Raw genomic sequence first — 24088 nt, forward strand, 5'->3', positions numbered from 1 at the left:
ATAGGGCAAGGGTTGCAACCTGTGGCTCTGGAGCCGCAGGTGGCTCTTTCATCCCTCTGCTGCAGCTCCCAGTCACCGGTCAGCTCCACAGTTGATAGGGCTTTCAGTTAGGACAGTGAGAGGAAAAAGGATGCTGTGCTAGGAGGAAACTCTATGGTGGGGGAACTGGACTGCTGATCAGCAGAGGAAAAAGAACGCCACGCTAGGAGGAGACTCTATGGTGGGGGAACTGGACTGCTGATCAGCAGAGGAAAAAGGATGCTGTGCTAGGAGGAGACTCTATGATGGGGGAACTGGACTGCTGATCAGCAGAGGAAAAAGAACGCCACGCTAGGAGGAGACTCTATGGTGAGGGAACTGGACTGCTGATCAGCAGAGGAAAAAGAACGCCACGCTAGGAGGAGACTCTATGATGGGGGAAACTGGACTTCCGGTCAGCCCCAGAATTGAACTGGAGGGCTTCCATTTAGGACTTTTGCGGCTCTTTTGAGTGTTTAAGATTGCCGACCCCTGGTATAGGGCAAGGGTTGCAACCTGTGGCTCTGGAGCCACAGGTGGCTCTTTCATCCCTCTGCTGCAGCTCCCAGTCACCGGTCAGCTCCACAGTTGATAGGGCTTTCAGTTAGGACAGTGAGAGGAAAAAGGATGCTGTGCTAGGAGGAAACTCTATGGTGGGGGAACTGGACTGCTGATCAGCAGAGGAAAAAGAACGCCACGCTAGGAGGAGACTCTATGGTGGGGGAACTGGACTTCTGGTTGGCTCCAGAATTGAATGGGGGGGGGGCGCTTCCGGTTAGGACCTTTGTGGCTCTTATTAAGGTTGCCGACCACTGGTATAAGGCTTCCTGCTGGAGCTGGGAGTTGGACTAGAAGACCTCCAAGGTCCCTTCCAACGCTGTTATTCCGTTATAGGGCAAAAACATGATCCAGGATGTGGTTATCCCATAGTCCCCATTATCGGGGCAGCCATATCCACCATTGTTGGAGCTGCCTGCTTTATTTTCATTTTTAAGAACGATGTTTCTCGACCAATGGAAGAACTGAAAGGCCAAATGCCATACACCTTCCTCCTCGTTCCTTTGGTCCCTAATCAAGACAGAAATCAAGTACCCCAAGCATGCAGATATATGTAGATTTATCCCTTTCACCCAGCTTATCATAGGCTAGCTTTTCTGTTGCACAGAATGCGGAAAACCCAAGGAAATGCCTTTGTGATGACCTGGGACATGGCACAGAGATAACACGGGCAGCTGGCAGTTCAAATCACCCCTTTATTGTTTCAAATTCTCCCATTTCTGACATGTTCCAGAGCAAAGTGATCTATCTCTCTCTCTCTCTCTCTCTCTCTCTCTCTCTCTCTCTCTCTCTCTCTCTCTCTCTCTCTCTCACACACACACACACACACACACACACACACACACCTCAAGCAACCTCTGGCTGCAAATGCCCTTCCCCACAGCATCTCCTTAAAGCTCAGTCCCCAGGTGTGTCTTGTGAAGAAGGCCAGGGCGTTCTCTTCCCAAGTAGTCAGGTCAGTCTGCGTTGTTTTTGCCTTCTCTCCACTCTCCGTGCTCTCGGATCAGGAGGCGGTGATCCTTGCTCATTGCCTGAGCTCTGTCTCTCATGTTCAACGCTTAGCCTCTCTTGGTTATCCTGCCCCTACTTTCCTCCCTGCCTACAAGTCATCCCAAGACTGAAAGGCCCTGGCCTGACTGGGCCTGCTCCTCTAAATTTTCCTCCCAAGCCAACGAAGCCACTCCCTTGATCTCCGTCTGCTCCAGTTCCAGCTCATCTTCCTCTGCCGATTCAGGTTCCAACGTTGGCACAAGTCTTTATGAAAACCAACCTCATGCGCCCGCCCTCCCCAAAGGCGGAGACCTCTTTGTCCAGCAGCATGTTACAAAAACAGAAGTTTAGAGTGAGAAGAGAAGGAGGCTGACCTCGTAACAGATCCTGAGTAACTCGGAAACAGGAAACTAGGGTGCTGGGGTCATCCAGATCCGGGGAAGTATCTCCCAGTTGAGAGAAGCACTGGGCCAGTGCGCTACCCCCAAGTCGATGCTTGTCAGGGCTCACAGCCACATGAAGCAAGGCTCCTGAAAAACCGCCAGGGTGAGAAGAAAACATTGGTGAATCAGGAAAATTTGTGAAGCTGTCCAGAACCACCTCTAGCAAGATGTGTTTCGTACAAGTCAAATAAATAAATAAATAGATGGATAGATAAAAATAAAACATCTGCCTTATCCCTCCTTATCTTCTCCTTATCCCCGTGTTACTCAACCTCAGCCAGGTTAAATTGTGTGGACTTCAACTCCCAAAATGTCCCAGCCAGCCAGGTTGTTTGAAGAATTCTGGGAGTTGAAGTCCCCACGCCTTAAAGTTGCAGAGGTTGAAAAACACTGCTCTATAAACAGTATGTACTATAGTTTTCGAAGTATAAGACACTCTGAAGTATAAGATGCACCTAGCTTTTGGAGAGGAAAACAAGAAACATTTTTTGCCTCTGCCTCCCAGCAATTTGCCTCCTTGCAGCAAACAGCCCGTTTCAGTTTCAGCACAGCCTGATTAGCAAAAGCAGCTGATTGGCAGTTGGATCGGCCTCCCCACCATCAGCTGTTTCAGGCTGCAGGGATTGCCATTGTATATTGCCGCCTCCATGTGCCCCATTTTCGGCCTCCGCATCCCGTTTTCAGCTTCCACACGCCCCGTTTTCGGCCTCTGTGCTCCCCATTTTCCACCCATTCCGGAATATTCTTCTCCTTACCTTTCCCATCGGGGCATTTGAGGTCAGGGGTGACGGTGGCTGTGATATCAGGACAGACAGCATAAGCTGAGATGACCAGGGTTCCTGGCGCAATGAAGAATACAAATCATGAAAATAAAGAAAACCACGTGATGTCAAAAACTCCACAACCTAAAACCCCCGAGATGGAGAGCTGTGGGATCGCAGCAAACAACCCACTTTTGGGGGCCCAGTCTTAACATACAATGTCCCAAGCCTCACCAGGCGCCTTGACCGTTTCTGTGCCAACCCGGGCTGCCATGCTGAGCGAGTCCTTCCCGCCATCCACCGCCACGCCCAGCTCTCCCATGACGGAGCACATGGCGCTGCAGGCTTCTGCCAGAGCTGCCCCTTCTCCCGGAAGCTTGGCTGCCCACATCCAGTTGCCGCTGCATTTCACATCCTGCACGGAGGCAAGCAAATTGCTTAGTTGCAACGATGACTTTGGTGCAGAGAGTAACCCGAGGCCTGGTTCCTTCGATGTCTCTATAACATCTTAGTAAGACCGCACCTAGAATACTGCATCCAGTTTTGATCACCACACTATAAAAAAGATGTTGAGAGTCTAGTAAAAGGGCAGAGTAGAGCAACCAGGATGATTAGGGGACCGGAGATTAAAACATATGAAGAATGGTTACAGGAACTGGGCATGGCTAGCCTAGTGAAGAGAAGGACTAAGGGAGACACGATAGCAGTGTTTCAATATTTGAGTGAGTGCCACAAACAGGAAGGGGTCAAGCTATTTTCCAAAGCACCTGAAGACCAGACAAGGAATAATGGATGGAAACTGAACAACCTAGAAATAAGGAGAAATTTTCTGACAGTGGGGACAACCGATGGAACAGAAGTTGCCTTCAGAAGTTGTGGGAGCTTCATCCCTGGAGGCTTTCAAGAAGAGACTGGACTGCCATGGGTCAGAAATGGTGTAGGGTCTCCTGCTTGGATGGGGGGGAGGGTTGGACTAGGTGACCTAGAAGGTTTCTTCCAACTCTGTTTATCTGACCCTCCTTCTCTCATTTCTCAATGGATTTGATCCGACGCAGAGATTAACCCGAGGCTCACAAAGGAAAGGAGCATTTGCAAACGAAGAGGACAGACAGGAGAAACACAGCATGTAGACAAAAGAGAAGAGAAAATACTGAACAAGCGAAAATATATTTGTACTTCATATTCTGCATGGAGCCAAGCAAATGCTTAGTTCTACCAGTGACTCCGTTGCAGAGATTAAACCAAGGCTCACAAAGGAAAAGAAAATTTGCAAACCAAGGGAACAGCTGCAAAGAACGTGGCATTCAGGAAAAAAAAAGAGAAAATACAAAACAAATGAAAATATATTTGTTTGATTTATTTTACTTATTTGATTTGACTCACCAGCCAGGAGATGCTGTCGTACACCTTAATCGGAGCATACTTTGCTCCACTAAACTAAACCAGAACGGATAAAAATTCCTTTTATCGAAATAGGTTATAATAAGCCACTTCTGAATATTAGCTATCTTTTGTGGATGTAAGGTATGTTTCACCCCTCCGTGTTATGGTAAACGAGCCTGCCTGTCTTTTATCAGAGTGTTTCCTCCTTATTGCAAACTGGGAAAACTTAATTCTACCGTGTTTCCCCGAAAATACGCCAGGGGCTTATTTTCTTTTGCCCCACGAAATATGCCCTTGGGTTTATTATCAGGGAGGGCTTATTGTTTTGGGGCTGCCGGGCGGCTGCTCCCTTGTGAACTGGCTCCCGAAGTGCCGGGCACAGCCTCAGGGGCAAAGCAGCCATGAGCTAACCATGCTCACGAGCTCCCGCCCGGCAAATCCCCTCTCCAGCCGGGAAGAGCGCCATTCACTGACCTAGGAGGTAATCCCTAAGGTGCCAAGCCATGTGGCGCTCTGCCCGCTCCCCAGCTCCTGCGGCTTTGCACATTCGGGATACCCCCTAGGTCAGTGCATGGAGCTCTGCCCGGCTGGAGAAGGGGGTTGCGCGAGCGCCTGTTCCGCTCGCAGCTTCACCAAGCCCTTGCCAGGCTCTCCCAGGCCACCGCCGCTGGCTGCTGCTGCCCGCCGCCGCCGCCACCGCCGCCCCGCTCCGCTCCGCACAACTTCAAAACTCGGGGCCGAGTCTTTCAGCATCGGCCGCTCTAGGAGTGCTCTCTATGGTGGGCTGGCTGCCGGACAGGGAGTCTTTTTCTTTTGTTCCAGAAATCTCGGTTATTTTTCCTCATAACTGGAGCATCCAACATAAACTAATTGTTTCGGTCTTCATTTTTAATCCCCAATGCCAGGGGTGTCCAAACTTTTTGCAAGGAGGGCCAGATTTGGTGAGGTGAAAATGTGTGGGGCCGATCATTCAGCCTGACATTCTTTGAACCCTTAACATTAAATGCGAATTAACTACCGTATTTTTCGGAATATAAGACACACCAAGATTTTGAAGAGGCAAATTAAAAAAAAAGTTTTTGCACTCTCCCCAAAACGGCCCATTTTTCGTGAAAACTGGCCTTTTTCTTAAAGGGCATGAATAGCCCTTAAGAGGCTTCTAGAGTGCTCCTGAGGGCTGGTGGGGGGGGAAGTTGAGCAAAAAACGGGCCGTTTTTTGCTCATTTATGCCCTCCACAGCCCTCAGGAGCACTCTGAAAACCTCCTAAAGGCTATGCACAGCCATTTTGGTGAAGGGGGCAGAGTTTTGGGAGGCAAAAAATGCTGTATTCAGTGTATAAGATGCACCCAGATTTTTAGCCTCTTTTTTGAGGGGAAAAAGATGCATCTTTATACTCCGAAAATTACGGTATTTTATGAAAGACTAAACAAATAACTCGGTGGGGAGAAGAGGCTGCGGGCCGCTTGCAATTTGAAAAAGGGCCGCATTTGGCCCCCGGGCCGCACTTTGGACATGCCTGCCCAATGCACATATCAGCGCTGAAGTATTTAGCTGGGTCTTCTAATCTTGAGGAAGATTTCTGGAGAACAGAAAAAGCTTTCCTATTCTGCTGTGAAATTTTGGTGGATCCCAATAAAGAAATTGGATGTTGGATACCCATTTGTCTGAAGTGATGTAGGGTTTCCTGCCTAAGCAGGGGGTCGGACTAGAAGACCTCCAAGGTCCCTTCCAACTCTCTTATTCTAAATTGATTGGTTCTGGGTTTTCGAGTTCTTTCAATTTAAGTTGTTTTTTTTCCCCTGGCTATCTTAAGCCATTTGACCTTAGCGGAGCTGCAGACCTCTGGAACAAGTCACAATGACATCATTGTATGTTGTGTTAAGATGATGTCATGCTGTGTGTGATGTCACTTCCTCCCTCGGTCCCTCCCTGAGTTCCTGACAAAGTAGAACACGAGAGGGGGGAGGGAGGCACAGATTTGCCAAGACAGAAGAAGGTGGGGCTTACCTTCAGATCGGTGACCCGAGCAAAGACCAGATTGGTGAGGGCTTCTCCCACGGCCAATCGGGCTCCGGCTGCAGGGTTTATCAGCCCTTTGATTGGCTGTTCCCCAAGAGCAGTGGCTCCTCCCACTGTTTCAAAGGGGGAAAGGGCCACCACGGCCACATCCGCCAGGGGTGTGTGGAGGGGACCGACGCACTGTTGCTGGGCCACCAGCCCCGTCACCGAACGATCAACCTATGCAAGGAAAACCGGAAACAAAAAAGAAAGAAAGAAAAATGGGAACAAATCAGTAGGAAAACAAATTGATATATAAATCTTTTCTGCATCTAGATGTCATAGCAAGTTCCTGGTTGGTTCAAAAAAAAAAAACCTTAAGCAGATATAGAGGTGGAAGTCTGTGGAGTGGAGACCACAAGGAAATCCCAAGGCTATATAGCAGCGATGGCGAACCTTTTTTGGCTCGTGTGCCATAAGTGGGGGAAGCTCAGGGTGGGTGTGCCGGCGTGCCGCACCCATAATGCAATGCGCAACACCCACCAGTGTGCATGTGCACACTACAGGTGCGACCCCCCCCCATTTTTTGCATGCTTTTTTCGCCCTCCCCAGGCTCCAGAGGCTTTATAGGAGCCTGGGGAGGGTGAAAACAGCCTCTCCCCCCCCGGAAGGCCTCCAAACCGGACTTCCGGTTTGCTCAGAAGGTCGTTTTGAGCGCTCGGAAGGCTTCAGGGACCTTCAGGACGCTTCCCTGAAGCCTCCGGAGCAGTCAAAACGAACCTCCGAACCTCCGAGCAAACCGGAAGTCCGTTCCCGAACTTCTGGTTTGCCCGTAGGGCTGGTTTTTTGCGCTCCGGAGGCTTCAGGGAAACTCATGAAGCCTCCGGAGGGCCTCGGGGGTGGGGGGGTGGGGGGGCTCTTTTCGCCCTCCCCAGGCTCCTATAAAGCCTCTGGAGCCTGGGGAGGGCAAAAAAATGGCTTTAAAAAAGGGTGAACTCAGCTGGCCAGCGCGCGCATGCGCCTCGTGTGCCCTGACAAATGGCTCCGCATGCCACCTGTGGCACGCATGCCATAGGTTCGCCATCACTGATATATAGGCTACCTTGGGAAGTTGGAAACACATCTCAAAAAATGGCAGAGCTCTTAAACACTACACCGATGGGTCTATAGAGTCATCCCAACTGGGGGGGGGGGGGGTGAAATGCTACTGGTTCGGGTAGTAAAAAACGCTACCGTTCGCCCGAACCGGTAGTAAAAAAAAAAAATGCTTTAAAAAGTAAAAAAAAAAAAAGTTCCAACGATCAGCTGTGCGACGATCAGCTGTGTCACGCGATCGTGGGAACTTTTTTTTTAAACTTTTACGTCGTGTGTGAGTCAGTTGTGCAGCTTTTGTGTTCTTTTTGTGTCAAGTGTGATCGTTCATTTTTGAGCTCGCTGCCACCCTGCAAGGTTCCTGCTGGTCGCAGGGGGGACATTTTGTGTAAAATCCAGCTGCTTTTACACTGTGTGTGTGTGTGTGTGTGTGTGTGTGTCAGTTGTGCAGCCACGCCCACCCGGTCACATGACCACTAAGCCACGCCCACAGAACCGGTAAGGAAAATGTTTGAATTTCACCACTGATAGCAACCCAAGAAAGGCCGACGTGATCCCGAAACTGACCTTATTTGTTAGGTAACGTTTACTAGCCACTGATGGGAGCTTCAGGACGAGTTGAAGGGCATCCACCACGCTCAGGGCCTTAGGAAGATCTAGAGGGCGAAGGACTCGCTTTACATGGTTCAAAACAAATTCCTAGGCGGCGAGAAGAAAAACACGGGATGCATAATCTTATTAACATCACTGGAATATTCCTCTCTGTTCTTTTTTTTTTCTTTTAAGTTTAGCCTAACACTGGAACGCCTCGAGCAATTTCAACCAAACGTGGTACACAGCTGACTTACCCTCCGGAGAAAAAAACTATGGGGGTAAGACGGCCTTAAAACCCTTCGGGTTGTGTGTTCTGTTAAGATGCAGCCTGTTGTGCCTTAAAATGGCTTTTACTGTACTGCTCTAAAATGGCTTCTACTGTACAGTGCAGCAGAGTTGCCATGGTAACGGCTTCACAGTACTCCACAAGGGGGCTCCCTCTGGTAAAGGGGAAAATCCAACGTTAGAAATTATGTTCGGTCTGGGCATTTCCCCCCCCCCCTTATAAATAAAATACCCGGGCAACAGTGGGTTATCGGCTAGTATAAAATACAAAGGGAAATTTAAAAAAAGTAATGGGAAACCAGGGCAAGGAAGGAAAGGGAAGAAGAAAACTCCATGGGATTTATGTAAGACCTGCAGTGGTTCATTTAACAACCATGGCCCAAAAAAATAACAATCAGGTGGAATTCACCAAAGTGCCTTGCCTAGCGACAAAAAAATTCTTATCCAAATAGTGGACGTAAGTAAAGAAGACCTGGGATTGGATCAGTCAAACCACAATCCTTCTTCCTAGGCCAGGGGTCGGCAACCTGAGGCTCTGGAGCCGCATGTGGGTCTCTCATCCCTCTGCTGCGGCTCCCTGTGGCAGGTCTGCTCCACAATTGATAGGGCTTTCGGTTAGGACAGGTAGAGGAAAAGGGATGCCGCGCTAGGAAGAGACTCTATGCTACGTTCCCTCTAAGGTGCGCGGCTGCGCTAGCGCGCAGGTGGCAAGAAAACACTGCGCAGCATTTTTCAACTGCCACGCAGTGATTTCTATTGCCACAGGCTTTGGAAGCTGGGGAGGTCCTTTGCAGGCAGCTAGAACGGGCCGCCTGCAAAGGACTTCCCCAGACTTGCTTTGAGGAGCACGGGGCGACTGAGGCTAGTTGTGAAGCCCCAAAGCCCCCACCGCCACCGGAAGAACTGCTGCCACCACCTCCTCCTCCTCCTCTAACAGGCAGCACTGCCGGATTTGCCGCCCGGCGCTGCGGCTGAGATGAAGCCGGCAAAGCTCCAGCCGGCATCTCCGCGCGTGGCAGCGGCGCCTCCCCTCTGCTCGGAGCACCTGAGCTCAGCGCTGGGTTACCCCTGCCTGCCCCCTCCTCCTCCTCCTCCGTGCTTTTGAAGAGCCATGAGGCTGCGGGAGACAGTAGGAAGGCGGGGAGGGAGCAGGGGGAAAAAAAGCCTCATGGTTCTTCAAAAGCACGGAGGAGGAGGAGCGGGCACGGGTTACCCAGCGCTGAGCTCAGGAGCAAATCTGGTGGTGCTGTTGGAGGAGGAGGAGGTAGCAGCAGTTATTCTGCTGGCAACTCGTCGGCAACTTCAGCAGCAGCCCTGCCCACAATGAAGAAAGCAGAGATGGAGCAGATCCACGCAGATGACGTCGCTGCAACATGACTGGAGGAGGAATTCTGGGAGTTGAAGTCCACAAGTGTTAAAGCTGTCAGGTTTGAAGAGCTCTGCATTTTTTTTCTAGGGGTGGAAGGGTCTTGTAACTTGACAGCTTTAAGACTTCCATGCTTCAAATTCCAGAGTTCCTGAGCCAACAGGACTGGAGGAGAAATTCTGGGAGTTGAAGTCCACAAATCTTAAAGCTGTAAGGTTTGAAGACCCCTGGGGGTTTTTTTCCCTAAAGGGTTAGGGGTGCAAGGGTCTTGTAACTTGACAGCTTTAAGAGTTGCGTGCTTCAAATGCCAGAGTTTCTGAGCCAACATTTTGGTTGCTAAGCAGGAGCGTTGTTAAGTGATACTGATATTATATAACACTTTGAATTAAGCGGGTACCTTGAAGAAACATAACTTTGAGTTTCAAATCATACTGATTTCGTTGTTGTCTTAGGTGACATCTGTGAAAAAAATTCGGGTGCTCAGGCATGAAAATGTGCCGCTCAAACACTATACTTTTCTGCTCACATCAAAAAAAAATTAGAGGGAACATTGACTCTATGGTGGGGGAACTGGACTTCCGGTTGGCTCTAGAACTGAACGGGGAGCTTCCGGTTAGGACCTTTGTGGCTCTTTGAGTATTTAAGGTTGCCGACCCCTGTCCTAGACAAATAGATAGTTGGCTTGTCCAAGCAGAGTGGGTATACCAGGGGTGTCCAAACTTGGGAACTTTAAGACTTGTGGACTTCAACTCCCAGAATTCCCCAGCCAGCCATACTGGCTGGGGAATTCTGGGAGTTGAAGTCCACAAGTCTTAAAGTTCTCAAGTTTGGACACCCCTGGGGTATACAATCTGGTATTTATTATGACATACAGGTAATGTTCAACTACCTATATGCCATACAATTTCCTTGGTGATCATATAAAGTTACAATAGCAGTAAAAAGAGTGATTTACGGCCATTTTTCACACTTATGACCGTTGCAGCATCCCCATGGCCCTCTTTTCGACTCCTGCAGCATACAGGTCCTCAGTGGAATGCCAGCCGCTTGGCAGCCGATTCATATTTATGACGGATGCATCGTCCTTGGGTCATGCGATCATCTTTTTTTTTTGACTTTTTAACGAGCAAAATCAATGGGGAAGCCAGATTCACTTAACAACCGTGTTACTCCCTTAACAACTGCCGAGATTCACTTAACCACAGTGGCGAGAAAGGTCGCAAAATGGCAAATGGCAAAAACTCACTTTGCCACGGTATGGCTTACCACAGAAATTTTTGAGCTCAATTCCGGTCCTGTGTTCCATACTATTTGCTTGGGGCCCATTTGAAGTTACAACGGCAAGGGGAAAAAGTGGCATACGACCATTTTTCACACTTACGACCACTGCAGCGTTCCCCACGGTCATGTAATTAAAATTGGCAACCGATTCATAGTTTATGACGGTCACGGCGTCCCGTGCCACCTTTTGCGACTTTCTGGCAAGCAAAATCAATGGGGAAGCCAGATTCACTTAGCAGCTGTGTTACTTAACAACTGCAGAGATTCACTTAACAACAGTGGCAAGAAAGGTCTTAAAACGGGGCAAAGCTCACTTAAAGACCTAGTTACTTGCGGGATCGCATCCTCCCACATACATCCCTGCGGCCAATTCGCTCACACAGGGAGGGACTTCTCCTGGTGCCGTCCACTAGGCAATGCCAACGGGCGACACCAAGGAGTAGGGCCTTCTCTGTGATGGGCCCAACCCTCTGGAATGACCTCCCCCCCGACATTAGAACCACTTCTGACCTCCGCTCCTTCCGGCAAAAATTGAAGACTCACCTGTTCCGATTAGCAGGCCTGGCATAATTACAACTGTCCCTCCTGGCAAATGTATTATTATCTGGTTATCTTAGGGTTTTTTAATCTGTTGTGTCTGTTTTAGGGATTTTAAAAAAATTATATTTATTTAGCTTTGTACAGTTCTTTTAATTGCGTTTTAACCTCCTCCAAACTGTACATATTTAATTTTTTATTGTATTTTTGTGATATTCTCTAGGGACTGTACACCGCCCCGAGTCCCTTCTGGGAGAGGGGGCGGTCTAGAAGCACAAATAAATTGAAATTGAAATTGAAATAAAAACTGTCTCGCTTAGCTACAGAAATTTGGAGCTCAACTGAGGTCCTACGTAAGTCGAGGGCGATCAGAAAAGTCAGCATTTCGGCGGTTTGAATCCCTAGTACAGGTCTCCTGCATGAGCAGGGGGGTTGGACTAGATGACCTCCAAGGTCTCTTCCAACTCTGTTACTATTTACTGTATGAATCCTCTACAAAATTTAAGGCACTCTGAACCTTGGTCACATCCCTCAAAGTGGATTGAGCTAATCTGTCTTCAGCATCCCTGGTTGAATGTTAGTCGGTTTTATGTTGGTTTCTGTGCTGGGAGACTCATTTGTGCCCTTCCGTACCTTGCGTGGCATCTTGCCAAGTACCCATTCCAGCTTTAAATTCACAGGGGTGTCCCATTCTCCTGTAACACTTTCGAAGACCTCTGTTGTACTAGCCGGGGACTTTGTGTCATCTACCAACACAATCTGTCAAGAAGAAGAAGAAGAAGAGGCAACTTCAAAGCAGATTCACACACTAAGCCAGTAATGGTGAACAATTTCAGCATCAAGTGCCGAAAAGGTTTGCACGTGTGCGAGGGCGCTAGTTGCGGCCGCACTCTGGAAAAGCCAAACTTCTGGGTTCTAGCGCCCTTGCGTGCCCGACGATCAGCTGGCCGGCGTGCATGCGCAGGCCGGTTTTTTCCACCGCTGCCCACGTGAAAGGATCGCGCTCCGGAAAAGCCAAACTTCCGAGTTCTAGCATGCATGCACACACAACAATCAGCTTGTGCACACTGGTTTTCGGCACTGCCGTACGAGCGAAGGACAATCGATCATCGTGCATGCAGGCAAGAATGTGACATAGCTTCGTGTGCCATTTTGGGCACATGCCATAGGTTTGCATTCACAGCACTAGGCCAACTCTAGGATTTATTGAACAATCCATCTGTGGTTTGATTCTCTTTGGACCCTGAATATAGTGTAGGACAGTGATGGCGAACCTATGGCACGCGTGCCACAGGTGGCACACGGAGCCATTTGTCAGGGCACGCGAGGCGCTGCCCTGTCAGCTGGCCAGCGCACATGCGCGCGCTGGCCAGCTGAGATCACCATTTTTAAAAGCCATTTTTTCGCCCCCACCAGGCTCCAGAGGCTTTATAGGAGCCTGGGGAGGGCGAAAAGAGCCTCCCCCGCCCCCCAGAGGCCCTCTGGAGGCTTCAGGGACCGTCCGGAGGCTTCCCTGACTCCTTCGGAGCATTTAAAACGACCCTCCGAGCAAACCGGAATTGACTTCTGGTTTGCTCAGAGGGTCGTTTTGAGCTCTCCGAAGTCACTTCCGGTTTGCTCGGAGGGTGTTTTTAAGCGTTCCGAAGGCTTCAGGGAAGCCTCCGGACGGTCCCTGAAGCCTCCGGAGGGCCTGGGGGGGGGGAGGCTCTTTTCGCCCTCCCCCAGGCTCCTATAAAGCCTCTGGAGCCTGGGGAGGGTGAAAAAAGCATGTAAAAATGGGGGGGTCGTGCCTGTTGTGCGCGCATGCGCACTGTGGGGTTGCGCATTGCATTATGGGTGTGGCATGCCTGCACACGACCCCCCTGCGCTCCCCCCAGTTGTAGCACCCGAGCCAAAAAAGGTTCGCCATCACTGGTGTAGGATTTATCATAGCTGGGATCCCACTATAAGCTAAGCCAGAGGTCTCCACGCTTGGCAGCTTTAAGTCTTATGGACTTCAACTCCCAGAATTCCCCAGCCAGCTGGCTGGGGAATTCTAGGAGTTAAAGTCCACAAGTTGCCAAGTTTGGAGAGGCCTGATCTAGGCCAAGAACCAGCCTACTACATGCATAATGGTGAACTGAACCGTCCAAAGGACTTTCTCTCAAATTATTTCAGCTTTTTGCTTTCTGCCCTTTTATTCCTTCGTATTCACTTTGATTTTTACCTCACCATCTGGTCAATTCTGTATTTTCAGAATTCCAGGACTACCTGTGCATGTTCTTGAACTATGAGCCACCCAGAATCATTTGATGAAATGGGTGGCTATAGGAAATGAAATTAAATGAAATTAAATATAAAATTAAATAAAATCATAACATAAAATAAATATAAACTAAAATAGTAAAATAATAAACGATAAAATAAAATAAATCATAAACTAAACTAAAACATAAAATAAAATATATAATAAACGATAAAATAAAATGAATCATAAACTAAACTAAACTAAAAAATAAAGTATACAATAAAATAATAAAGTAAAAGTAAAGTAAAGCAATAAATTAAACTAAACTAAACTATAATAAAATCAAATTATAAATTATAAAATAAAGTAAATCATAAAGTATAAATTATAAAATAAAATATATAATAAACGACAAAATAAAATAAATTATAAACTAAACTAAAATATAAAATAAAATATATAATAAAATCATAAAATAAAATAATAAAGTAAAAGTAAAGTAAAGCAATAAATTAAACTAAACTAAAATATAATAAAATAAAATCATAAAATAAAGTAAATCATAAAGTATAAATCATAAAATAAAATATATAATAAAGGATAAAATAAAATAAATTATAAACTAAACTAAAATATTAAAATATAAAATAAAATATATAATAAAATCATAAAATAAAATATATAATAAAATCATAAAATAAAATGTATAATAAAATCATAAAATAAAATAATAAAGTAAGTAAAGTAAAGCAATAAATTAAACTAAACTAAAATATAATAAAATAAAATAATAAACTAAAATAAAATAAATCATAAACTAAAGTATAAAATATAATATAAAATATATAATAAAATAATAAAATAAAATAATAAAACAAAAGTAAAGTAAAGCAATAAACTAAACTAAACTAAAATAATAAACTATAAAATAAAATAAATCATAAACTAAACTAAAATATAAAATAAAATATATAATAAAATAATATAATGAAGTAAAAGTAAAGTAAAGTAAAGCAATAAACTAAACTAAACTAAACTAAGAAAAGTATTTAAAATGGTTGTAATACTCCGAGGTCACATGATCGCCTTTTGCCACCATCCCAGCCAGCTTTTAACAAAGTCAATGGGGAAGCCTGATCTGTTTAACAACCACGTGATCCACTTAACAACCGTGACAAGAAGTTCCTAAAATCAAACGTGACTCCTTTAACTGCCACCTCGCTTATCAATAAAAAGTTCTGGTCCCAACTGGAGTCGAACTAACGTGGGCATGAGGCTTAGAAAGATCCTATCAGAGAGGTGCCACCCAAATATTGACAGTGGCAACACTATCTTCTGGTCTACTCTCTCGTTTCCTGCAGAAGGATTTTCTTCATTTGCGCCCAACCCAATAGATTGATGTTCCTCTACCGCCAGCGCCCAATTTCTCTCTTACCTTCCCCTCGCGCGTGATTTTGCCAACGAAGTCAACGGCGCATCTCTCACGGGTAGCCAGGCGTCGAAGAAAATCAGCTTGGCGTGGCTGAAGCAGGAGCGCATTCGATTCTTGATACTCGGCCCCCCAGATTTCCAAAACACTCAACGTGGGGTCTCCCAGCTAGGAAACGAACGAACAAGAGATTGAGAGAGAGAGAGAGAGAGAGAGAGAGAAAGAGAGAGAGAGAGAGAGAGAGAGCGCAACCAGCCTAAACTCTGCAGAATCTACAGAGAGAAAGAAGGCGCCATGAACAGCACCGATGCTCTGTTGGTTAAATGCAGGTAGCCTTCTACTTACAACCGCGACTGAGTCAAAGTTTCTGTTTCTTTTCCGGGTCAAAAAGCTCAATAAATCGTATGCCGGGGAGTGTTTCACATTGGCAGTTGTGATGCATGTTTTGGTGACAGGGAGCCGCAGCAGAGGTATGAAAGAGCCACATGCGGCTCAGAGCCGTGGGTTGCTGACCCCTGGGGTAGTTCAACCATTGCAAGGCTTAAGCAAAGACACACCTGGAAACGGCTCGCATAAATAGTAGCTCCTGCTGGCTCGCTCAACTCCTTCAAGACATTCCCTTTAAAAAAGAGAGAGAAAGTTATTTAGAACAGGGGTCCCCAATCCCCAGTCGGTGGACGGGCACCAGGTTGCGGCATGCCTGAAACTGGGCCGCGCAAACAAGCAAAGTCTCGTCCGCGGGACACAGGCAGCATGCAAAACTACCGTTACTATTTGCATTAATTAACACTGCTGCTTAGTTTAATAACTGTTATACTTTGAGGATTCTAATGCTTTTTATGTTATTAGCTACCCAGTCATTGGACGGGAGATGGGCGGCAAATAAATTTCTTAAATAAACAAATAAATAGATTTTTAAATAAACACGTCTAAATAAATAGATACATTTCTGAACAAATACATTTCTAAATAAATACATTTCTAAATAAATAAATAGATATTTAAATAAACAAATTTCTAAATAAATACATTTCTGAACAAATAAATATTTTTTCTAAATAAACAAATTTCTAAATAAATACCGTAAATAAATTTCTAAATCAATAAATACATTTCTAAATCAAGAAATAGATTTTTAAATAAACAAATTTCTAACTAAACAAATTTCTAACTAAACAAATTTCTAACTAAACAAATTTCTAACTAAACAAATTTCTAAATAAATACATTTCTAAATAAATACCGTAAATAAATTTCTGAATAAATACATTTCTAAATAAATAAATAACATTTCTGAATCAATAAATAGATTTTTAAATAAACAAATTTCTAAAAAAATAAATAGTTTTTTAAATAAACAAATTTCTAAATAAATACATTTCTGAACAAATAAATAATGTTTCTAAATAAACAAATTTCTAAATAAATACCGTAAATAATTTCTAAATCAATAAATACATTTCTAAATCAAGAAATAAATTTTTAAATAAACAAATTGCTAACTAAACAAATTTCTAACTAAACAAATTTCTAACTAAACAAATTTCTAACTAAATACATTTCTAAATAAATACATTTCTAAATAAATACCGTAAATAAATTTCTGAATAAATACATTTCTAACTAAATAAGTAACATTTCTAAATCAATAAATAGATTTTTAGATAAACAAATTTCTAAATAAATACATTTCTGAACAAATAAATAATTTTTTTAAATAAACAAATTTCTAAATAAATACCGTAAATAAATTCCTAAATAAATAAATTTCTAAATAAATAAATGTCTAAATAAATAACTTTCTATATAAATCCCGTAAACAAGTTTCTGAATATATACATTTCTAAATCAACAAATAAAATTTTAAATCAATAGATTTTTAAATAAACAAATTTCTAAATAAATACATTTCTGAACAAATAAATAATTTTTTTAAATAAACAAATTTCTAAATAAATACCGTAAATAAATTCCTAAATAAATAAATTTCTAAATAAATAAATGTCTAAATAAATAACTTTCTATATAAATCCCGTAAACAAGTTTCTGAATATATACATTTCTAAATCAACAAATAAAATTTTAAATCAATAGATTTTTAAATAAACAAATTTCTAAATAAATACATTTCTGAACAAATAGATAAATTTTTGAAATAAACACATTTCTAAATAAATACCGTAAATAAATTCCTAAATAAATAAATTCCTAAATTTATAAATAAATAAATTTCTAAATAAATAAATAAATTCCTAAATTTCTAAATAAATTTCTAAATAAATAAATAAATTTCTAAATCAACAAATAGATGTTTAAATTAATAAATAGATTTTTAAATTAATAAATAGATTTTTAAATAAATAAACACATTTCTAAATAAATACATTTCTAAATGAATACATAAACACATTTCTAAATCAATACATTTCCAAATCAATAAATAGGTTTTTAAATAAACACATTTCTAAATAAATACACTTCTGAACAAATAAATAAATTTCTAAATAAATACATTTCTAAATAAATAAAATTTTAAATAAATAAATTTCTAAATAAGTAAGTAAGTAAATACTTCTGCTGTTTGGTCCTTACAGGTAGTCCTCGAGTTATGTCCATAATCAAGCCTAAGACATGATATTTTTGGCGGCAGTCGTAAAGCAAGTGCTACATTCATTAAGTGAACCCACGGCTCGCAATGGCTGGAACACCGCAAAATCCTCTTCCCTCCCATGCTCACCATTGCCTCCAGCACCCTGGTCATGCAAACTGCAGATGGGGTTTTTCTCTCCGCTTTCGACGCAGCCCCGAAGCACTCGGTTCATTTTCTGTTCCATTTCGGCGTCACCGCGTTGCACGGCTCCAAAATCGAGCTCACTGGCATTGTCGCCTTGCACCTAAATGGGCAGAGGAGAGGTTGACAGGTGGGAGCCCGGGCCGCAACGGGGAGAGTAGAGGTCGTCCTCACTTTTCCACAAGGTGCTTTTTTCAAGAGGCTACCGAACTATCTGGGTTTTCTTTGCTTTCTCTTCTTTTTATCCAAGAAGCTTCTTCAGCTCCGACAGGATGGTGGGGAATGGAAAGATTTATACTAGCCAGTCAGAGCTTGGCAGTGCGCACAGTCTGACTATGTGAGACAACGCAGGAGCAAATACAGTAAGTAGAGCTTTGTATTTAAATAGTGGGTTTTTTTTCTACAAAGACTATATACATAACACACCAAGGGTGGGTTTCAAAACTTTTTTACTACCTATTCTGTGGGCGTGGCTTGGCGGTCATGTGACTGGGTGGGGGTGGCCAACTTGATGTCACCCACCAGGAGATGTCATGGATTGGGTAAAATGTGGTGAAGCTCACTTAACAATGCTCTTGCTTAGCAACCAAAATTCTGGGCTCAATTGTAGTCATAAGTCAAGGACTATCTCTGCCTTCCTCTGCATGGCAGCCTTGTCCCAGTAAACTCCTTCTCCTTTCTGGCAATTTTCCTCACGAAAATAATCCAGACAATGTAAGGTTTTTCCTGCTGCAGCAGGGGGTTGGACTAGATGACCTCTGAGTAGCCTTCTAGCCCCAAATTGCTGTGCTGGTATTCTTTCTTTCTTTCCTTCCTTCTTTCTTTCTCCCTTCCTTCTGTGGGAAGCAACCTCTGCAAATAACTGCTGAATGAACTTTGCAAACTTCCTTCCCAGCAGCTTTTCAATTTAAAGCAGGACTCCAAAGTTTGCAGCTTTAAGACTTGTGGACTTCAACTCCCAGAATTCCACAGCCAGGCATGCTCAGTTCCGATTTAAAGCAACAGCATTTGTTTTTCTCCTTTGCTGAATCTCCCGGCTGAAAAGTGAGTTTCCTCGTTTTGTTTTTTCTTTTTCTTTCTCCCTTGATCCCTCCCTCCCTCCCTCTCCCTCTCCCTCTCTTACTTTTTAAAACTTTTTTCCCCTTACCTGAACCGGCAGGGGAAAAAAAACTTTTTTTAAAAAAAGCTTCTGATGAATCCGGTCCTATCCTGTACGCCAGATTTTCACTACCTCTACTTGGCGTACCGGGAGGAACCCACCTCTGATACACATAGGTTCTTTAGTCAGACCTCAAACAGCAGTCAGCAAATTACAGCACGGAAGCACACACAGAGCAGAGACACGCCCTCACAGGGCCTCTCTTATAATACAGCCTCTTAAAGTGGTAACAGTCAAATAACCCTACTGACTTAATCCTCATCCTTGCATCATTTCAGTATTACAGCAGCTGTTCAGCTATTAAATCATTACCCCAATAGAGTTGAAGAAGCTTCTCGGATGAGAAGCAAAACAGCTTCAAAGAAAAAACAGAAAGTTCAGTTGCCTCTTGGGAAAAAAAGCACCTTTGGGACAACCGTGACCAGGGATGACTGAGAATCTCCATTAAACATTTAGTCCTCACTTAGCAATGACAGTCTGGCCTAGCAATTCTCTTGCTAAGGGCTGCAGTCACTAAGCGGGAAATCGTGTGACTGCAACAGGCTTAATGACACCACTTCCTCTTTGGTTGTTAAACAAATGATCAAGGTTGCTAAGACATCACAGGACCACATCAGGCTGAGGAGGGGGCTTCCCCTTCAGATGTTGAGCCAATCACTGCAGTCAATAAGCGAGACGTGCAACATATGCAAGGCTTATGACATCGCTTTCCCTTTAGCCATTAAGCCAGGGGTGTCCAAACTTGGGAACTTTAAGACTTGTGGACTTCAACTCCCAGAATTCCCCAGCCAGCCATGCTGGCTGGGGAATTCTAGGAGTTGAAATCCACAAGTCTTAAAGTTCTCAAGTTTGGACACCCCTGCATTAAGCCAATCACCATGGTTATTGAGAGGTCATGTGATCTCAATAGGCTTATAACATCACTTCCCCTTCAGAGGTTAAGTTAACCACTGCAGCTATGAAGCCAGATATCATGTGACCCCCCCTTGAAATCACGTCCCCTTCAGTCGTTAAGCGAATCCCCACAGTCATTCAGTGCTTATAAAGTCACTTCCCCTTCAGCGGGGAATCCCTGCCGTCGTTTAGCGAGTTCACGATGTGACCGCAGCGGGCTTAGGGTATCCATTCCCCTTTGGTCATTAAGAGAATTGCCATGGTCATTAAGTGAGACATCGCATGATCTCAGTGGGCTGAATACCACCTCTGGCGTGTTTGTGTGTGTGTGTGTGTCTGGTTCTGGGACTTGCCAGAAATGTGGGAGCATTTGGGGAAATTTGGAGCCATAAAGGGGCAGGTTGAACCGTCAGCTGCCCGTGTTATCTCTGTGCCTTGCCCCCAAGTCATCACAAGAAGAAAAGTTCCTCAGTTTACCTGAATGGAAGACGCAGCTCCTCCTCCGACCCCAATTCGGTAGACGGGACCTCCCACCTTCACCACATCCATCCCTGGCGGGGGGGGGGGGGGGGGAAGAGACAAAAACCACACAGTGAAATTTCGGACACGGAGAGTGAATTCAGTTTTTGGCTGCCGTTGGCTGGAATACAGGTAGCGTTACAACTGAGCCCAATGTTGATGTCGCTAAGTGAGACATCTGTCAAGTGAGCTTTGCCCCATTCCTTGCCACCGTTGCTAAATGAACTCCTGCGGCTGTTAAGCTAGTAACACCGCTGTTAAGCGACTCCGGCTACACGGTTGACTATACTGGTCAGAAATTTGCAAAAATTGATCCCGTGACCTTGGGATACCCCAACCGTCATAAATAGGAATCGGTTGTCAAAGGTTTGAATGTTGATCAAATGACCATGAGGATGCTGAAATGGTCTTGTGTGAAAAACAATCATGTCACCTTTTTTTCAGTGCCGTTCTCACTGTGAGTGAGAACGTCGTAACTCTGAAAGTGTGACGGTTTGAACGGTCACGAAATGACGCTACAATCCCAAAGAATCCTTACCGGGCATGGGAGTTTCCTTGCGGACGTGTATGTCTTCAATGGCTCCGATGCCTCCACTGAACATGATGGGCTTGATCCATTCGTGCCGCTCGCCGTCCCCCAAGCGCATCCCAAAAGACCGTGCGAACCCTGGGCCAAGGAAGACAGTTGAATTGAAACAATGGCCGTTCCCCACGGAATCTTGCATATTCCTCCACTTCCGTGTTGGTGGCTTGAAGATGCCTGGATTTCAATTCCCAGAAATCCTCAGCCAGCTCAACCTTGGCGGCTTGAAGATGGGTGGCCTTCAACTCCCAGAAATCCCAGCAACCCCCAGCTTGGTACCTCAAGATGTGTCATTCCCTAGTCAGCCCAACCTTGGTGGTTTCAAGATATGTGGACTTCAACTCCCAGAATTCTTCAGCCAGCATGGCTGGCTGGGGAATTCTGAGAATTAAAGTCCATATATCTTCAAGCTGCTAAAGTTGATAACAATTGTTTTATAGTTCCTAAGCCCCTTCCCATGCTTCTGGAGTCAGCGTCTTTTCACGAAACAAATCAGAACTTCACGCACACCCCCGACTGGATCTCAAGAGCATACCACCAGCAAGCTCACCTGCCAGCACAGGTTCTCCAAATTTGTTGCCGTAGTCCGATGCGCCATCGCTGGCACCAATGGCCACTTCCACAGGTCGAGCAAAATTATCAGGGTATACGAAAGACGTATCTTCCCAAGGCAACGAGTATCCTATAAAGAAGAATGCGAAGTAATATGGTTCCTCGGAGATTCTGAACATTAATCCAAATAATCATTTTGCATCTTTTTTTTTAAATTCTCTGCAGTAACCTGGTCGTTAGCACTCTTTCTGGGAGTCCTTAAGTGACCTCCAAGTGGCCTTGACAGCTCTCAGAGAGAGGGCTAACGACCAGATGACTGCGAGGCATCTCAAGCCTGCCATTCCCCGCCATTCAATCAGAACAGAAGAAGCTTCTCGGATGAGAAGCGAAATATCTCCAACGATAAACAAAGCAAGTTTATTTCCTTGGGGGCGGGGTGGGTGGGTGGGGGTGGAACCACCTTTGGAACGCTAACCTGGAATGTGCAAATTGCCAAAGCTGTATCCGGCAGTTCCAGCAATTACGTGAGCCCCGCGACCTGTGCATTGCACGTCCCGGATTCTCCCGCCTGTCCCAGTGGTGGCACCGCTGAATGGGGCAACTCCTAGAAGGGGCGAGAAATTGCAACGATTAGACAACAATGCTTGATTATCTACTTGAATGAATGGTCGAGTAGCTAAGCCAGGGGAGGGTGTCAAACTCAACTTCATTGAGGGCCGCATCAGGGTTGTGTTCAGTGGTGACTGCCAGGAGCACCGGGTACCGTTCCGGTACGGTGCTCCGGAGGGCCCACCTGCCCGCCTGCACTCCTTACCGATATTTGAGCTCTTTGGTGCTTCCACACACAGAGCGTAGGGCACCTGCGCGAAACTCCGCCGAGCAGCTGGAGCGTCACGGAGGTGGCGCAGACCATCACAGGCGGTAAGTACGCATGCGTGCACTGCCATTGCAAATGGTTGTGTTTGACATTGAGGGGGCCAGGCTGGAGGTGGACCAGGGGTGAAATACTACCGATTTGGGCCAGTTCCCCCCAACCGGTAGTAAAAAATACTAAAAAAAGGTGTAAAAAATCAGCTGTGTGACAATCACCTCTGCCTGATTGTGAGGTTCCTGCTTGTTGCAGGGGTCATTTTGTGTGCAGCTGCTTTTACATTGTGTGAGTCATTTGTGCAGCCACGCCCACCCGGTCACATGACCGTCACGCCATGCCCACAGAACCAGTAGGGAAAATTTTTGAATGTCACCACCTGCGAGGGCAGCTCGACGTCACTCGTGTCAGGGGCGTCTGTAGTGGCCCGAGAGCGGTGCCAGCGAAAACAGTCCCCCAAGCTCCATTTTCGGCTGTAATGGCTTCTTGCAACACTCTGCCAGCGAAAAAGGAGCCCGGGAGCCCGTTTTTGCTGGCAGAGCGCTGAGGCGCTTGGGCTACTATAGACATCCTCAACCTCCATTTCTGCTGGCCGAGGCATCCCTTTACTGTTTCCATGGTGGCCCCGCGGCCCAGATCCAAATACCCAGTGGGCCAATTCCGCATCCAAAGTACGGCATCCAGTTTTGGTCACCACACTATAAAAAAGATGTTGAGACTCTAGAACCGGGATGGTGAAGCCTATGGCACGCAAGCCCTCTCAGCTCTTCACATGCGCCTCCCGCCAGCCAGCTGTTTTTCCCCGCATACGCGGGAGATGCACGCACATGCCTGGGAGAGAGCGCGGGGGGGGGGAGCTGTGTTCCCCCTGCGCTCCCTTTTTTGTGTCAGGAGGCTTCAGGGAGAGCCTCCGCAACCCAGGGGAGGCCATTTCCGCCCTCCTGAAGGCGCGAGGAAAGACTCCGGAGCTTGGGGAGGGCAAAAAATGGGACTTCTGGAAGTTCTAGAAGTCTAGAAATGGGGCCTGTTTCCGGCCACCGGAGGGCCTCTGGAACCAGGGAAGCCATTTTTACGCCCTCCCCCCCCAAGGCTTGAGGAAAGTCTCCGGAGCCTGAGGAGTGCAAAAAATGGTTCTCCCAGGAGTACTGGAAGTCTGGAAACCGGCCTGTTTCCAGCCTCCAGAGCTAAGGGGAGGCCGTTTTTGCCACCCTCAAGGAAAGCCTCCGGAGCCTGGGAAGGGCAAAAATGGTTCTCTGGAAAGTTCTGGAAGTCCCGAAACGGGCCTGTTTCCAGCCTCCAGAGCTAGGGGGAGGCCGTTTTCACCCCCCTCAAGGAAAGCTTCCGAAGCATGGGGAGGGCAAAAAATAGTTCTCTGGAAAGTTCTGGAAGTCTGGAAACGGGCCTGTTTCCACCCTCCAGAGCTAGGGGGAGGCCATTTTCACTCCCCTCAAGGAAAGACTCCGGAGCCTGGGGAGGGCAAAAAATGGTTCTCTGGAAAGTTCTGGAAGTCCGGAAACGGGCTTGTTTCCAGCCTCCAGAGCTAGGGGGAGGCCGTTTTCGCTCCCCCCTGAAGGAAAGCCTCCGGAGCCTGGGAAGGGCAACCCCCCCCCCTCACGCAAATGCGCAGGGGTGGGCAGCATTGCGCGTAAGGGCATGCGCGCACACAATTTCGGCACGCAAGGGCCAAATGGTTAGCCATCCCTGCTCTCGAAAAAGAGCAGAGGAGAGCAACCAGGATGATTAGGGGATTGGAGGCTAA

At 45.8% G+C, this 24088-nt stretch overlaps 1 protein-coding gene across 1 annotated transcript in view; it reads right to left on the reverse strand.

The window, feature by feature from the left end:
* The window catches only part of LOC309401081 (phosphoribosylformylglycinamidine synthase-like), an 83904-nt gene that overhangs the window by 36983 nt on the left and 22833 nt on the right, over nucleotides 1–24088 (reverse strand). Inside the window, exons 9-21 of the mRNA XM_081970027.1 lie at nucleotides 21937–22065; nucleotides 21460–21591; nucleotides 20865–20993; nucleotides 20285–20358; nucleotides 17701–17857; nucleotides 15521–15582; nucleotides 14970–15131; nucleotides 11941–12066; nucleotides 7812–7943; nucleotides 6162–6392; nucleotides 3005–3185; nucleotides 2765–2848; nucleotides 1941–2096 (exon numbers count right to left, since the gene is read on the reverse strand). Of these exons, the coding sequence (XP_081826153.1) occupies nucleotides 1941–2096; nucleotides 2765–2848; nucleotides 3005–3185; nucleotides 6162–6392; nucleotides 7812–7943; nucleotides 11941–12066; nucleotides 14970–15131; nucleotides 15521–15582; nucleotides 17701–17857; nucleotides 20285–20358; nucleotides 20865–20993; nucleotides 21460–21591; nucleotides 21937–22065 (1755 nt within the window). The remainder of the gene's footprint in view (nucleotides 1–1940; nucleotides 2097–2764; nucleotides 2849–3004; nucleotides 3186–6161; nucleotides 6393–7811; nucleotides 7944–11940; nucleotides 12067–14969; nucleotides 15132–15520; nucleotides 15583–17700; nucleotides 17858–20284; nucleotides 20359–20864; nucleotides 20994–21459; nucleotides 21592–21936; nucleotides 22066–24088) is intronic.

This window comes from Natrix helvetica, assembly GCF_964273705.1.
Source record: "Natrix helvetica genome assembly, chromosome: Z".
Classification (NCBI taxonomy): domain Eukaryota; kingdom Metazoa; phylum Chordata; class Lepidosauria; order Squamata; family Natricidae; genus Natrix; species Natrix helvetica.